Source organism: Phyllostomus discolor, chromosome 6 (assembly GCF_004126475.2).
Source record: "Phyllostomus discolor isolate MPI-MPIP mPhyDis1 chromosome 6, mPhyDis1.pri.v3, whole genome shotgun sequence".
NCBI lineage: Eukaryota > Metazoa > Chordata > Mammalia > Chiroptera > Phyllostomidae > Phyllostomus > Phyllostomus discolor.
Genome location: NC_040908.2, coordinates 86,588,069 through 86,603,953, shown reverse-complemented (window position 1 = coordinate 86,603,953; position 15,885 = coordinate 86,588,069). Strand labels below are relative to the sequence as shown.

Genomic DNA, 15,885 nt, shown 5'->3' with positions numbered 1-15,885 from the left:
CTACTCTTTGCCATTTTAATTATGGTGTGTCTTGGTGTGGGTCTCTTTGGACTCATCTTGTTTGGGACTCTCTGCACTTCTTGGATTTGTGTGCCTATTTCTTTCACCAGGTTAAGGAAGTTTTCTATGGTTTTTCCAAACAGGTTTTCAATTCCTTGCTTGCTCGCTCTCTCTTTTCCTTCCAGCACCCCCATGATATGCAAATGTTGGTGTGCTTGAAGTTGTCTCAGAGGTCTCTTAAACTATCCTCATTGATTTTTATTCTTTTTTTCTTTTTGTTGTTCTGATTGGGTATTTTTTGCTACCTCATCTTCCCAATTGCTGATTCAGTCCTCTTGCTTCTCTACTCTACTGTTAATTTCTTCTATTGTATTTTCATTTCAGTTATTGTATTCTTTATTTTTGACTGGTCCTTTTTCATGTTTCCTAGCTCTTTGTTGAAGCTCTCAGTGAGCTGGTCTATTCTTCGCCTAAGTTTGTTGAACATCCTTTCAGCTAGTATTTTGAACTCTGAATCTGGTATGTTGCTTGTCTTTATTTTTAGTTCTTTTTCTGGAGTTTTCTTCTGTTCTTTCACTTGGGCCATGTTTCTTTGTCTCCTCATTTTGGCTGCCTCCCTGCATTTGTTTCTATGTATCATGTAGAGTTGCTATATCTTCCAGTCTTGGTAGAGTGGCCTAATGTAGTAGGTGTCCAATGGGACTCAGTGTTGCAGCCTCCCTGTCACCCCAACATGGCACTCCAGATACAACCCCCCATGTGGGCTGTGTGCACCCTCCTATTATAGTTGAGCTTTGATTACTGTTGGCACATCAAAGTGAGGGACTGATTGCCCCAGCCTCCAGGCCAGTTGACTTTGAGGACTGGCTGAGACACAGCAGAGAAGGTGCTTTGCAGGGGCCCACCCCACAGAGTGGGACCAACTTCAGCAGTGTTCCAGTGCCTGCTGAGTCTGTCCCTTGAGTGTGATGGTCATAGAGGTGGTTAGGTGGTGCTTCAGCATGGCCTGACATGAAGTGTCCACTAAGTACACTAGCTGTCTCTCCTCCCGAAAGGTCAAACTCAGCTGCTGCCTGTGCCCTGTCCTGACCCACCCAGCATGAGCTACAAAGTGATTTGCAGATGGTCACCACTTGTTCAGGGCTTGCCCAGGTGAGGCCAAGCTGTGAACCAAGGCCAGCTGCTGCTAATACCTGGCTTGAGGCCACTTAGACTAAGGCATGTGGCACACTGAGGCCAGATGCTACTTGTCTGAGAGATTTTAGGAAACTCTAAAACATTGGACTACTAGACAGGCCATTTGTATGGAAAAGCACTGAAAGCAGCTTGACTGAGCCCACAAGTTGAGGGGAGGAGGTGGTCTAGGGGAATCACCAGGGCAGGGCAAACAGTGTGAACCAGGTTGATGGAGACTCAGATATGACACCCACCTGCTGGCCCTGTAGAGGGTAGAGGGGACCTTAGAAAAGGAACGATGGCCTCTGCCAGCACTTTTGTTTCACAGAAAGCTGCCCCCAAGCTCTTGTCCCAAAGCCAGGCAATTCAGTTCCTCCACATATGTCCCTAGAGCCTTTCCAGTTGCTACCCCCATGCTAAGAGCTTAGAGCAGGTTAGTCTGAGTAAGTCTATTTGCCAGGCCCTTTAAAAGGAATGTCTGGGACTCCAAAGCCCTCTGTCTCACTCAGCCACAACCCTTGCTGTGTTTTGTAGCCAAAAGTTATGGGGTCTTCTCTTCAGGGCACTGAAACCTGGACTGGGCAGCCTTGTGTGGGGATGAGACCCCTTTATCTCAGAGGAGACTCTGCAGCCAAGATATTCCTCCCAATTTCTACCTGTCACACATGGGTGTGGGACCAGCCCATTCTGTATCTCCACCCCTCCTAAAGTCTCCACATGGTTTCTTCTCATAACTTTAGTTATAGGACTTGTGCTCAGCTAGGTAGACTTCAGGTGGCTCTCAATGGTGGTTGTTCTGTAGTTTAGTTGTAATTTTGATGTGGTCATGGGAGGATGTGAGTACTGTGTTTACCTACCCTGCTGTCTTGACTGGAACTGTTTTGTATTTCTTAAAATAGTTTGTTAAGTTTTTTTCCTAGAAATTTGATATTTCACCTACATTCTCAAGTCTATTTGGTGTAAAGAATTTATAGTGTTTTTAATTGCCTTTTAATCTCTGCTCTAATTCTAGTTATTACCCATTTACATTTCTAATTATTTGCATCTTCTTAAGTAACTATGCCAATGGATTAGCTATTTTAAGATTCTTTTCAAAAAAGCCAGCATTTAGCTTTATTATCCTCTACCATGTTTTTGGTTTTTATATCATTTGTTACTGGCTTTTATTACTTCTCCTTTCAAATTTGGGTTAGTTCTTATTTTCCTTCTAACTTTCTTCTTTTTTTGCTTGTTTCTTAATTTTCTATTTTATCTCTTTTCTAATATAATCATTTACAGCTATAAATCTCTCTCAAAGTATTATTTTAGTTGCATCTCATAAGCTACATAGTGATTTTATTCTTATTCTATTTTAAATATTTATAAATTTATATTTTGACTTAAAATTTATCTCATTAACTATTTTTAAGTAGCTTTTTTGAGAGAAGTTATTTTATTTTTTCTATTTTTGTTTGTTTTATTTATTTTCTATAGTTCATTTTTATTGTATTTTTAAGTATGCTTCTTAATTTTCAAATACATGAAGTCTTCTTAAATTATTTTTTTATTTCTACATTGGGAAACAGGTCCTATCTTCTACTAAATTAAGTTTACACACAGCTATTTCTGTGTCAACATCCTCTACACGAAGCCATTCAAGTGTCCTACGCTCTATACCTCCACCCCAGGTAGGCCAGGTTTATCAGCAGCTTTAAGCACTTTTAAGCTCATCCCAACCTCCATATCTTCAATTATTTTTAATTGAACTGATTTTTTTTTCATCACTGGGCATGTTTTTTGTATTATGATAATTAAACTAGCCCACTGCTTTGCTAGCTTTCTCCCTTTGATTCACCTTTTAAATCCTCAGACTATTTATTTTGGAGCTTCTCTAAGGCTCTAAAATTTTTAAATGTTTTAAAATTTTAAACTTATACTAAGATTCAGCAATGGGTATGTGTAAATATTATCTTCCTTTATGTGCTATCTTTCATATTCCCTGGTGTCTGTGCCAGGAGCATATATTACATTTATATTCAATGAAAGGAATAAAGAATTTTAAAAATTTCCCATTTTAATTAATATATTTTCCCCCAGTGCTTCTTAGCCTGTTTTCATCATGTTTTTTGTTTTCATCATGTTTTTTGTTTTCATCATGTGTTTTGCTTTCAATGTTTGCTCCTCTCACTATATACTAATATTTTTGAGAACTAACTATATAGCATATAAACGACAAGTCCTTTACTCACATTGTCATTTAACTCTCAGAAAAACTCTGCTGGAGAAGCATTCAATTACCTCTGTTACAATTAGGAAACTGAAGCAGAAATATGTAAGTGACTTTTTCAAGGTCACACATCTAAAATATAGTAATGACAATTCGAACCTGGATGTGTCTGACAATGGAGCCAAGGTGCCTAGCTACTATGTCATACTGGTTTCAAGAGCTTCTAGATCCTAAGTATTGGGATGGTTGCCAAGTAACTAAGCAAAGAGCTGATTTTGGAATCAATTCAATACTGCTGTGAGATATTTTAAAATTAAATTTAGTGAATTCGCTTTTAAACTATGGTAATCAAAATAAAATTTCTTCTGGTGATATAATAGGTAATCAGAGAAACAAACACTACCATATACTATTTTTGATGAATGTTTTAGTCCAAAAAATGGCAAACATAAGACAAGGAAGAAATGAATTTCTCATATGAGAATCAGGTCTTAAGAAGAAAGGACCTTTCTTTTAAAGTCTTGTGTGTATTAAGAGCTTTTTTATACCTGAAGATTTTGAGGAGAAAGTTTATGATACACAGGAGAATTTGTGGACAGAGGAATTTTCACTACATAATTCAGGGCAAGTAATAGCTTAGATATCACTCCTTGTTTCTCTTTTTTCCTTCAAACTCAATTCACCAATTCACCCACAGGTCAAAGGCTGAATCATCAGAAATCCTCCATTTCTGTATAAAAGAGATGGGCTATTCATCCTTTTCTCTTTTTTCCCTCTTTTCCACATTTTGAAAGCATTGAGAGAAAAATTTCCTTTCATCACCATTATCACCACAGTATAAGAGCCACCATTTACTAACTACCCACCACATGCCATGCATTATGTTAAGCAACGTTTATGTTACCTCCATTTTTCACAACTTTTCCTATAGACAAGAGGCCCAAGATTCAGAGAAGTAGTTCTTTGATTTACCCAAGATCACAAACTTCTAACCCTTGAGTTAGTGATTACAGTTGGAGGAGGAAGGAAGGAGCCAGGAGGAATAGTGAAGAGATTACTTGCCATTGATCACACAGCAGAACTGGGAGTCAAACCCAGATGGATTTGGCTTCAGTGATCTATGTTTCCACCCCAGTTGTTTGGCTTTGAATAGCTAGAAATAGAGAACTAAGCAATGTAACTCTAGAAGTAACACTAAAATTCATTATTATTGTAGGAGACATTAAATTTATAAATTATCATATTCTAATTTCCTGGAATCAACTTTTATTAGGTAGTTTATTTTTTCAAAAATGGTATATAAACATAATAATAAAATATTCAATATTAAAATATTATAAATTCTCACCTCTGTTTTATAGTATTTTTAAATTAATATATTAAAATATCTTATAAAATTCCACTAATGGACACAATGAAAACACTATGATTAGGAATGAGAATTCTTTTGTTGTTATGGAACTAACAAGTAAATCATTTATCCCTAATAATAAGGTAATTTTAAGGATATTTCTCTCACCAATGAGTGTATGTAATTATCCTGGCAGAGATTTCTTATACTAGTGGGCAATGACATAGTTATTTATAGTAGTTTTATTGTTCATTCCCAGGAAACATGTCCAGGAAGCAGAAATCAAATCATATTTGAAAGTCTTGTTTCTGGTACATTATATTATATTATAAAAGTTAGTAGTCACTAAAATCCATTATAATAAAAAAGGACCTGAAATAAAAATAAAAAATGAATGAACTTTTTATTCTTATTTTAGAATCTTATAACTAAATATCTGCCTACTTTGATATTAGAAGCATGATAACAACGTAACTTGCCTATGGCTGCACAGGAAACAATCATGTGATTTTGTTCATAGAGATTGTAAGAATTAAAGTTGCCCCTGTTTAATATCACTTTTGAAAACTTTTTTTTTTTTGCTCAGGCTAAGAATTGTGTATTAGATGATTTCTAAATGATTTCATTTAGACATCATGACTCAATCAATTCAAATTCAATTCAACAAAAAATAATTGAATATAACATGCAAGGCACTGCTAAATGCTGAGGAAGTGTAAGAAGGTAAGACTCTGAAAGAGACATGGTAGCAACTATGAGATAAAGCAGGGAAAGCAAGATCGATACCGCAATAAAGATATAAAGTGCTATGTAATCACTGTAGGGGAGCAATTGATTCTAACTAAGTACATGTTCAATGGAAAAGTTGGACATGAAATTAACATTTAATACCGACACTGAAAATAACCCAGATCTTTATCTACAGCCATTTTATTCTGTCCATGGCAAGCTGACAGGTATTATAAAATTTAGCTTAGTTTCAAAAATACCCTGAATTTATTTTCTTTCTTTCAATAACTATGATATGTGATGCCTAATATTCAAATAAAAAGTGTCCCAAAATAAATAAAATAAAAACTCTGTAGGCTCATAAAAGATCAGATTAAGACAACTTGAGCAGAGTGATGCAAAGCCAAAGCACCAGTATTCCGGTCTGGCTGCTGATTATTCCTGCCCTTTCATGAGCTCCTCCTCTCCAGTGTCTCAGAGCATGTCTGAGGGGTGAAGCTTCTCTTGTAGGTATCTGGACTGAAGATTCAACTTGAGGAATCACTTAGCAATGCAGCAATGCAGCAGCTTTGGGGCTTTGCACACCCTGTTTCTTGCGCCTGCCTCAAAAGCTCTTTCTTTTCTATCCTGTCTCCATTGTTATCTGGTGACCACCACTTTCAGGTCCAAGCTTAGACATCACTTCCTGTGGGACATCTTCCCTGAGTTCCTCTGACAGTCTGAAACTAAGGGTCCCTCTTCAGTTCTCTAATTGCACTCTATACTAACCCAATCATAGCACATTGGAACTATTTGCTTTTTCTCCACAAGTCTGCAATAAGGAACTGTGTTTTGTTCAGCCCTTGCACGGCAATATGACATCATAGATGCTCATTATGGATTGAAATGGGTCCCTCAAAAAAAGTTGTGTTGAATTACTAACCCCTGGTACCTCAAAATGTTACCTATTTTGGAAATTGTATATAAAATGAGGTAAGAAGTTAATGCTGGATTAGGGTGGGCCCCTAATTCAATATGACTGGTGTCCTAATAAGGCGACCATGTGAAAATGGAAACACACAGGAAGAAAGCAATGTGACCGTGAAGACAGGGATTGGAGTTACCAATGCTGCAAAGCAAGGAATGACAGACTGCCAGCCAACCAGCAGAGCTAGGAAGAGCTAAGGAAGGATTCCCCTACAGGTTTCAGAGGGGGCGTGGCCCTGCCAACACCTTGGTTTTGGACTTCTAGCCTCCAGAACTGTGAGACAACAAATAAGTTGTTTTAAACCACCCAGTTTGATACTTTGTGACAGCAGCCCTGAGAAAATAGTTCCATGTTCAATAAATTTGAAGGGACCAATGGATGACTTACAGTTTTTATCTGGTGATAACGAATCTATGTCTATACTCAGTTATTTCTTGCTTCTAGTCTTTTTTTAAGTCATTTTTTATTTTTCAATTACAGTTGATATACAATGTTATATCAGTTTTAGGTATACACCCCAGTGATTAGACACTATATAACTTACTAAGTGATCATCCAATAAACCTCATACCCATTTGACACCATACATAGTTATTAGAATATTATTGACTATATTCTCTATGCTGTACTTTACATCCCCATGACTATTCCGTTACTACCAATTTGTATTTCTTAATCCCTTCACCTTTTTCCCCCAACCCCTAACCCTCCTCCCCTCTTGCAGCCATCAAAATGTCCCCTGTATTTGTGAGTCTGTTTCTGTTCTGCTTGTTTTGTTTTTTGTATTCAATTGTTGATAGATATGTATTTATTGCCATTTTATTTTTCATACTTTTGACCTTTTCTTTTCTTCTTATAGAAGACCCTTGAACATTTCATGTAATACTTACTAGTTTGGTGGTGATGAACTCTTTAGGTTTTTCTTGTTTGGGAGGCTTTTTATCTGCCCTTTAATTCTAATGATGGTATTGCTGAGTAGAGAATATTGGTTATAGGTCCTTGCTTTTCATCAATTTGAATATTTCTTGCCAATCCCTTCAGGCCTGCAAAGTTTCTGTGAAAAATCAACTCACAGTCTTATGGGAGCGCCCTCGTAGGTACCTAACTGCCTTTCTCTTGCTGCTTTTCAGAATCTCTCTTTGTTTTTAACCTTTGTCATTTTAATTATAATGTATCTTGGGTTGGGCCTCTTTGGGTTCATCTTGTTTGGGATTCTCTGTACTTCCTGGACTTGTATGGCTGTTTCCTTCACCAAGTTAGGGAAGTTTTCTGTCGTTATCTTTTAAACAGGTTTTCAATTCCTTGCTCTTTCTCTCCCCCAGCTGGCACCCCCATGCTATGAATGTTGGTATGCCTGAAGTTGTCTCAGAGGCTTCTTACACTGTCCTCATTTTTTTTATTCTTTTTTTGGTGTTCTGATTGGGGTTTGGGGTGTTTTGTTGTTTTGTTTTGGGGTTTTTTGCACACTTATATTTAAATCACTGATTTAAATCTTGGTTTCACCTACTCTATTGATTCCTTGTAAATTATTCTTCATTTCAATTACTGTATCCTTCATTTCTGACTGGATATTTTTATGGTTTTCATGTCCTTTTTTATGCTTGGAGTTCTCTCTAAGTTCATCTACTCTTCCCCTAAGTTCACTGAGCATCCCTATTACCAGTGTTTTAAACACTGCATCTAGTAGATTGTTTGTCTCCATTTTGTTTAGTCCTTTTCCTGGAATTTCATTTTGTTATTTCATTTAGGACATGTTTTTATGTGCCCTCATTTTGGCACCCTCCTTGTGTTTCTTTCTGTGTACTAAGTAGAGTTGCTACATTTCCCAGGCTTGGTAGAATGGCTTCATGTAGTATTTATCCTGCAGGGTCCAGTGGCACAGCTTCACCATTCATCCAAGCTGGGCCTGTCAGTTACACCACCAACCCCCATGAAGGCTGTGTACACCCTCCTATTATAGTTGAGCTTTGATTGCTGTTGGCACATCAAGGAGAGGTATTTAATTGCTGACTGATTGGCTGCAAGGACTAGCTGAGACCACCAGGGAAGATTAGCTGTGCCAGAGCCTGCCTAGTGGAACAGTACTTATTTCAGTGGAGTTCTGGTGCCCACTGACTCTTCCCCTTGGGTTTGTCACTTGTGAATGTAGTTGTGTGGTGCTTAGACATAGTCTGAAGATGTCCACCAGGTGCACTGGCTCTGGGGCCTCCCAGGAGGCATAGGCCAAGGTCAGCTACCATCTGTGTTCTGCCTGGGGCCACCAGCATAAGCTACAAAGCAGTCTGCAGATGGCTGCTACTTGTGCTGGGCTTGGAGGTGTGCGGGAGAGACCAAGCTGAGACCAAGGCTGGATGCTGGTAGTGTGAGGCCTGGAGCCACTTATCAAGAGGTATAGGGCATGCTGGGGCCAGATGTTGCTCATTGGAGAGACTTCAGAAAAGTCTTAAGGATGAATTGTAACAGGCCATTTGTATGGAAAAACCATTGGAAACACCTTGGGTGGGGTGGGGCAGGGTGTCAGGGAATTGCCAGGGCTGGGTGAACAGCAATAGCCAGGTTGCTAGAGAATCAATTTTGGCACCTGCCTGCTGGCTCTGTTTAGGGCGTGGTGGCAGGCTCAGAAAAGGAACAATGACCTCTGCCAGTACTTCTGTCTAGGATAAAACTGCTGCTCCAGCTCTGTTCGTGATGCCAGACACTTCAGTTCATTCCTATATATCCCTGGTGGCTTTCAAGCTACTGTCCCAGTGCAATGACTCAGACAGAGTCCAAGTAAGTCCATGTGATGGCCTTTAAGAGGAATACCTGGGATTCCGGAAAACCTCCATCTCACTTAGCCTTATTCCTCATTGGTTATCACAGCCAGAAGTTATGGGGACTTCTCTTCCTAGCACTAGAACCCTTGGGCTATGTGGCCTGATATCAGGTTGAGAACCCTTGATCCTCAGGGGGTCCTAGCAGCCAAGATATCCCTCCTGATTTTTAACCACCACAATGGGTATGGAACCAGCCCATTCTGTGTCTCTACTCCTCCTGCCAGTCTCATGAGGCTTCTTTACATCTTTAGTTGTAGGACTTCCATTCAGTCAGATTTCAGGCAGTTCTGAATGATGGTTGTTCTATAGTTTAGTTTTATTTTTGATGTGGTTGTGGGAGGATGTGAGTACCACATAACCTTCACTACCATCTGGACTGGAAGCTCTTTCTTCTAGCCTTGATCTAAACAGAACTTCTTTCATTTTATTTGGCCCTTTGAAGCTACAAGTTTTATTCACCAGATTCTCCAGTTTTTCTTTCATTCTCCAATCCTCCAGATGAATCCTCTGTCTGGCTATCTCCAAAACTGAATATAACTAGATTCTATGAAAAATAACTTTGTGCCTATATTTGCCTCTTTTTATATAGTCTATGTCTTAATAAATCTTCATGACTGCATTAAATTAGTTTTTTACACTTAGGAAAACTGAGAATGTACATGTCTCAATATCTAAGACTCTTTTATAGGCAAGCTACTAGAATGAGCCCTGTGATCATGGACTTAGGTGGCAGCATGTTTGAGCTTGCTGATTTTGTGTCTTACTAAAGATACAATTTCCATTTAATGGAAATTTACTGTGGTGGTCAATAGCTTGGGCTTCATTGTCAAATACAGCTGGTATCAAATCCCATTCAGCACTTAACAACTTAGGCAAGCTATTTATCCTTAGTAAGCTTCAGATTCCTCATCTGTAAAATTGGATAACAGTCATCAAACTTATGAGTTATTATAAGAAATAATGACATAATGTATATAAAGTTCTTAGCATAGTTCATGTATTAAAGTCTTAATAAAAGCTAATTATTAGATACATAAGAAACCCCATTTTATTTGGAATCAAAATCAAAATATTTTGCAGATCAACATCCTCTCAAATAAAAACTGCATTGTGTTACAAATTAAAAGTGTAAATCTATCATGGAAAAAATATTATTAAATTCGGCCCCAACATACAAGAAGAAAAATGGAAAAAATTCTACCCGTGGTGGACATAAAACTTTATTAATGAGTAAAAGACTCACCAGCTTTTTTTCCCTCTTTAAACAGGCTAAAAGGAGAGATGAGATTCTCCAACTCTTAAGAAAACAAAGAGAAGAGAGGATCTCGGTGAGACCAACAGTGAGGCATTTGGATAAATCTGTCTGCTGGGGGCGGGGCTGAACTGTGGCAAATTCTCAGAGATTGACCCCTTAAATCTAGATACACGTGGCCCAGAGCCACTTACATACCAGAGAGGGGCAAAGTGTAGACATCAGATAATTTGGCAATCCTTGGTAAACCAAAGACATCCTCAGAGTGTGCTAGCCCTGCTGGCAGAGAAATGCGGTGTTATTGTCAGTGAGCTTATTGTCACCCATTGTAAAGCTGTCCTGTATTAGGGTTACTGCAGTACTAATGTTTGTTTTACCATGATTGCTCTTACTTAGATCATGCAAAAACAAATGCTAAATGAAGAAAACAAACTTAATAAAAACAATAATAGCACCCTGTAAACTTATGAATATACAAACACACTCTCCTGAATGAACCCAAATCCCTAATCTGGAACATTTCTGACCTCACCATCTCCAGAGGGAAGAAACTAGTCTGTATAGATTCTGTGATAATTTTACCTCAGATTTTCTTTCTATTAAATTTCAATCAGTGCAAGAAATAAAACAGTTCCTTTTTGATTTTTTGTTTTGTTTAGAAAGAACTTGTCTCCCTTCGTCACAAGCCAAAGACCAAAGTACACAAAGCAAAGTAAGTATACTCCTGTCAACTATTATCACTGTTCTATTTTCCCCATAAAGAAGCATTTCTTTTTTCTTACTCACTTGGCCCTCTACACTCAAATTTCTAAAAACCTTCCCACTGATTTAGGAATTTCTTGCCTTATATAAAGTTTCCCCTCATCTACATTAAAGCCTGTGATGTATGCAAGCATAAATTGGTGTAAACAGGAAAGTAAATCAACCTTGTATCTCTGTACTTATTCTCTTCCCCTTCTTTCTCAATCTGAGTTATTGTATTCACCTGCTCTCGTCCCTCAGCTCTCCTCTCTCCTACCCACACCTAGCCCCACCATCTTTGGAAAATCAGCAGGTCTTCTAGGTTATCAATGCTGATATCACCAGTGGCATATGTAAAGTTGTTAAATCTAAATTCATGTAGCAAGGGCTTTACCCTCACAGTGATAAGTGAATAGTCTTATCCCTGGAATAACATTAGAGAAGGACCAGGCACATGGTTCAGAAGAGCTCAAAGGAAACTAACTACCGCTAGTTAATCATTAAGAAAAAAATCTCAGTTTTTGTATTATGACTGAAAACTAATGTGGCTAGCTCAACATTAATTTGACAAGTATTAATTTGAATACTACCTTCAGGGAAAAACAGAAAGTAATTTTTGTTCTTATCTCATTGGTATTGAGACTGACTTCCTTTAATGTTATCAGATGTTATTAAAGAAAAATTAATACATCTACCCTAATTTTTAAAACTTTGAAGAAAATGAAAAGATCATTCAATCACCTGGCTATATCATTTATATAATGTTCAGCAACTTAATCACTCTCATTTTAGCCAGATGATTAAATTTAACTTCTAAGGATGACACAAAACTAGTTCTATCAAAAGATTCACTTATATCTGATTTGAATAATGCATGAAAACTGCTACTTGAACATCATCAACAGGTATCTCTGGGGGCCTTTGATTTCTGTGCCTATTTTTGCAGGACTGATCAGAACATTTCTGCTACTATCCATGTGGGTCTATCTAAGAGTAAAACATTATTTCACAGCTCAAACAGATAATTCCCTTAATGATTTGAATTCTTAATTTCTCTTGCATATCAGCTTGCTAATTCTCCCTCCTTCCTCTGTCCTGAAACCTTGATTTTCATCCCATTTCACTGTGATATCTTCTTCCTCTGAGCTTCTTATACAGTTATCATCTTTTGGCAATTGATCAAGCACTACTTTGGGCTCATATTTTATAATTATTCTACTCTTATTATCTCTTGAGTTGTCATTTAACTTGTCACATATCTCTAATTTGTCTATGATGGTATTGTGAGCTCCATGAGAAATGGGGCCACCCAAAGTGCCTAGCACACTGCCTGCATGTAGGGATTCAGAAAATATTTGTAATGAAAAAAATTAGTTAAAATATGTGATATTAATTAATTTAGAAAGAGGTGTTTTATACAGTATGTTAGTATACAAACTTTTTTAAATTTTGAAATATTTTAGACACATTGTAAAATATTATTGCCCTCTTTTTCCTCCCTCCATTCTTTCCTGTCTGCCCAAATCCCCACAGGTACACAGATACACCCTCACTGTCCCTTCTCCAACAGACCTTAAGATAATCCAAGTCCCCTTCTGTGAGAAAGAACTAGAAAATATGCACAGAGTAAGATTCGAGTAGCAATGTGTTTATTATCCACCCCCGGAATATTTGCATTGTAAAGAGGGCTGACTAGAAAGAACAATGGGCAATCCAAAAAAATCAATCACCAATGATGAAATCTCCCAAGTTTGACTCTTGGGTGAGCAAAACACATTTAGGGTTAGGAGTTCTCCCATGCCCTTCAAGTCACACTTTACAGTGGAATAACCATGTCTCTTGCACATAAGTTTATACTTGGTTGCAAATATCTAATGCATAGTCATAATCTAAAACAGCAAATCTTTATTGGGGAAACTTTTAAAAGCTGTTTTCCTGCTACTTTGAGTTCGCAACTACAGAGTTCTGTGTTTTGGAACTGATTTATGTTACTGCCAACAGGAAAGTGATTCCAGAGTCGAATAAAGAACAAGAAGAAGTCAAAGCCTTGAACTAATTTGATGGACACATGGTAGTGGATGGCTTACTTCGATCTTCACTTTTGAAACAACCTGCTCTTACATCAGGACCATTGGGGTCATTAATTAAAATAGGCAGAGAAATAAAAGTCAAATATGCAGACTTCTTGGAACCTTACCAGTTATTGAATGCTTTATCTATGTTACTTATTGGGAACTACTGTATGTGACGGTACACAGTAGTAACTGTCTCTCGTCTTTCACAGTTTCAAACTCCTACTTTCCTTATTTTCATTTGTTATTTCCAGAATTGCTAGATTTGATCTGTATTATGAATATCGGATAAACAAGAAACAGGGCTTTATGTGACCCAATGTGTAGACCACCAGTAAAAACAATAAGGAAATAAGAATGAAAGGGAAGTCGTACAAAGTCTTCTTGCTGTTAAAGAAAAAAATCTGTTTTCCAAAATTTGTTTTCTTCAGTTTCTGGAACATGTCTGAAGTAAGAAATGAATTGTTTCTAGTTCTGTGAAGAGCTGCCTTAGTGTTCCTATGTCTTACACACATGTACAACCTGGCGCCAACCTCCCTCCCTACCTTTGGTGTATATTGGAAAAGAGAAGGTTAAGTACCTATCCGTTCTGCATTGTCCAGCTGGCATTCTCACTCAGAATTGTACACTCTGCTCCAGTGCTCACAGCTCTATTTATCTATTTATGACTGTTCACTTTGCTTGGCCTCCACCTGCAACTCCTAGACATAGCCTCCATTAGAGGCAACTCCTACTCCACAGTCCAACATAACTTAATCACAGGGACACACCAAACTGCAGGGGAGGCCAGGAAACAGGCTTTAAATGGGGGGTGGGGATGGGTCTGCCTAGTTAAAATTTAGGACTCTAACACGAAAAGAAGTAGAAAATGGATAGTGGTGAAAAACTAGTAGTTTCTGCCACACTATTTGAAGAAAAATGTTTTGAAGAGAAGGAAGATAGACATAGGAAAAAGGAAGATTAGAAAGTTATAAAATGGGAATCTCATCTCAGCACTATTGAGAATAAAAGGTACCCTATCAGGGCGATGTGTTTGTCTGCTGGATAAATATCTATAATGAAGATGGACATAGCAGGCTATCAAAACCTAAACTTTCAAATCATGTAACTAATTCTCCTTGTTCTGATTCCACACTCACAGAGGAACCTTTTTCTTAATGTGCTCAACATTAAATGCAAACATCAGTTTAACTGATGATTGTATTTCTCAATGTGTGAATATATTAGTCTCTTAGATTGGGTTTGAGCTCATCAAACTAAGGATTATCTTGGTTTAATTATCTGGACCAAGATAATTAAACCAAGAAAAACTCTACTTTGTGAGCTTTCTTGGCAATCAGCCTTCCCCCAGTAATACTTGTCTGCATTACCGGGCATAATGGTTAGGTGTTACTGCAATAATACTGTGTAACAAAGTGGTCTAAAACAACACGTATTCTTGCTCACACATCTGTAGGTAAGGTGGGGGTTTGGCTGATCTAGACTTGGACAGAAAGCTGTGCTTCAGGCTACAGCACCCAGAGCAGGTCTGGTTTTCACTACGAGTCTGTTGATTGGGGCAGCTCTGCTCATTGTATCTTCTTTGGGATAAACATGAACCAGTGGAACATCTAAGCTATGTTCCTGTCAGCGAGTGGCAAAGAAGCAAGAGAACAAATAAAAACATGTGAGGCCTTTTCCAGCGTGGGCTCAGAAACTTCTGGTTCATTCTGTTAGCCAACAAGTCCCATGGTCAAACACAAAGACAAGAGGTAGGGACACATACTCTGCTCCTGTGGTAAGAGGAAGTGCAAAGTCACATAGTAAAGGGTATAGATACAAGATATGTGAAGAATTTGGGTCGTTATTGCAATCTAGTGCATTAGGTTGACCACATACCTTAACAAAGTCTATCTGGACAAGGGCCAGGGTATTAAAGGGAAAACTCAGGGCACAATTTAACTAATTGGACCAAGGTAACAGCTTCTCTAAGTTGTAATAGATGTTGTAGTGTTGGAAATAAATCTTTTGCAACTGACACTAAGTGACCAGCTATCTGCCCACTTGAATATCTATTTGCCTTACCAACCCTTCACAAAACTCAGGGTAACCTTTAGTGTTGCCAAGATTTAATTGAAACTTAGGCAAAAATAAAAATAAAAATCTTGGAGGCCACACAGACGTTAAGTGAAGAAAAGCAGAACTGGAAACTATCAGATGCCAACTCAAGGGCTGATTTTCACCATAGCAGCTCTCCCTTTGATTGTTTGGATAATCAGGAATTTCTAGAATGTACGTTCAATATGAGATGTTCTAATTGAGACATAAAGACTGGCTGTAAGTGAACTTGCTGTAAGTTCCTGCTGATGCTACTGTTTTCTACCGCACCAGAGCTTCCCCATATTATCAGCTGGAACTGAAACAGGCCACTCTGCTGCTCACTGGCCCCCATCCCCACCCACATTCAGGCCTGTTTGTCTGGAATTGCAGTGGCTCTAGCTGAGACCAGATGCAGAAGTCAGTAGCCCAGATGGAGCTTCTCCTAGGCTTCACAGAGGGGGAAAAGCAAGGAAATTAGACCCACCTTCTGTCACTT

General features: G+C 38.2%; 1 protein-coding gene across 1 annotated transcript in view; it reads left to right on the top strand.

Annotated features, from left to right (window-relative positions):
* HOATZ (HOATZ cilia and flagella associated protein) overlaps positions 1 to 13,673 on the top strand; it is a 34,711-nt gene extending 21,038 nt beyond the window's left edge. Inside the window, exons 4-6 of the mRNA XM_036028590.1 lie at positions 10,514 to 10,573; positions 11,157 to 11,209; positions 13,240 to 13,673. Of these exons, the coding sequence (XP_035884483.1) occupies positions 10,514 to 10,573; positions 11,157 to 11,209; positions 13,240 to 13,294 (168 nt within the window). The 3' untranslated portion in view covers positions 13,295 to 13,673. The remainder of the gene's footprint in view (positions 1 to 10,513; positions 10,574 to 11,156; positions 11,210 to 13,239) is intronic.
* The last annotated feature ends 2,212 nt before the right edge of the window (positions 13,674 to 15,885 follow it).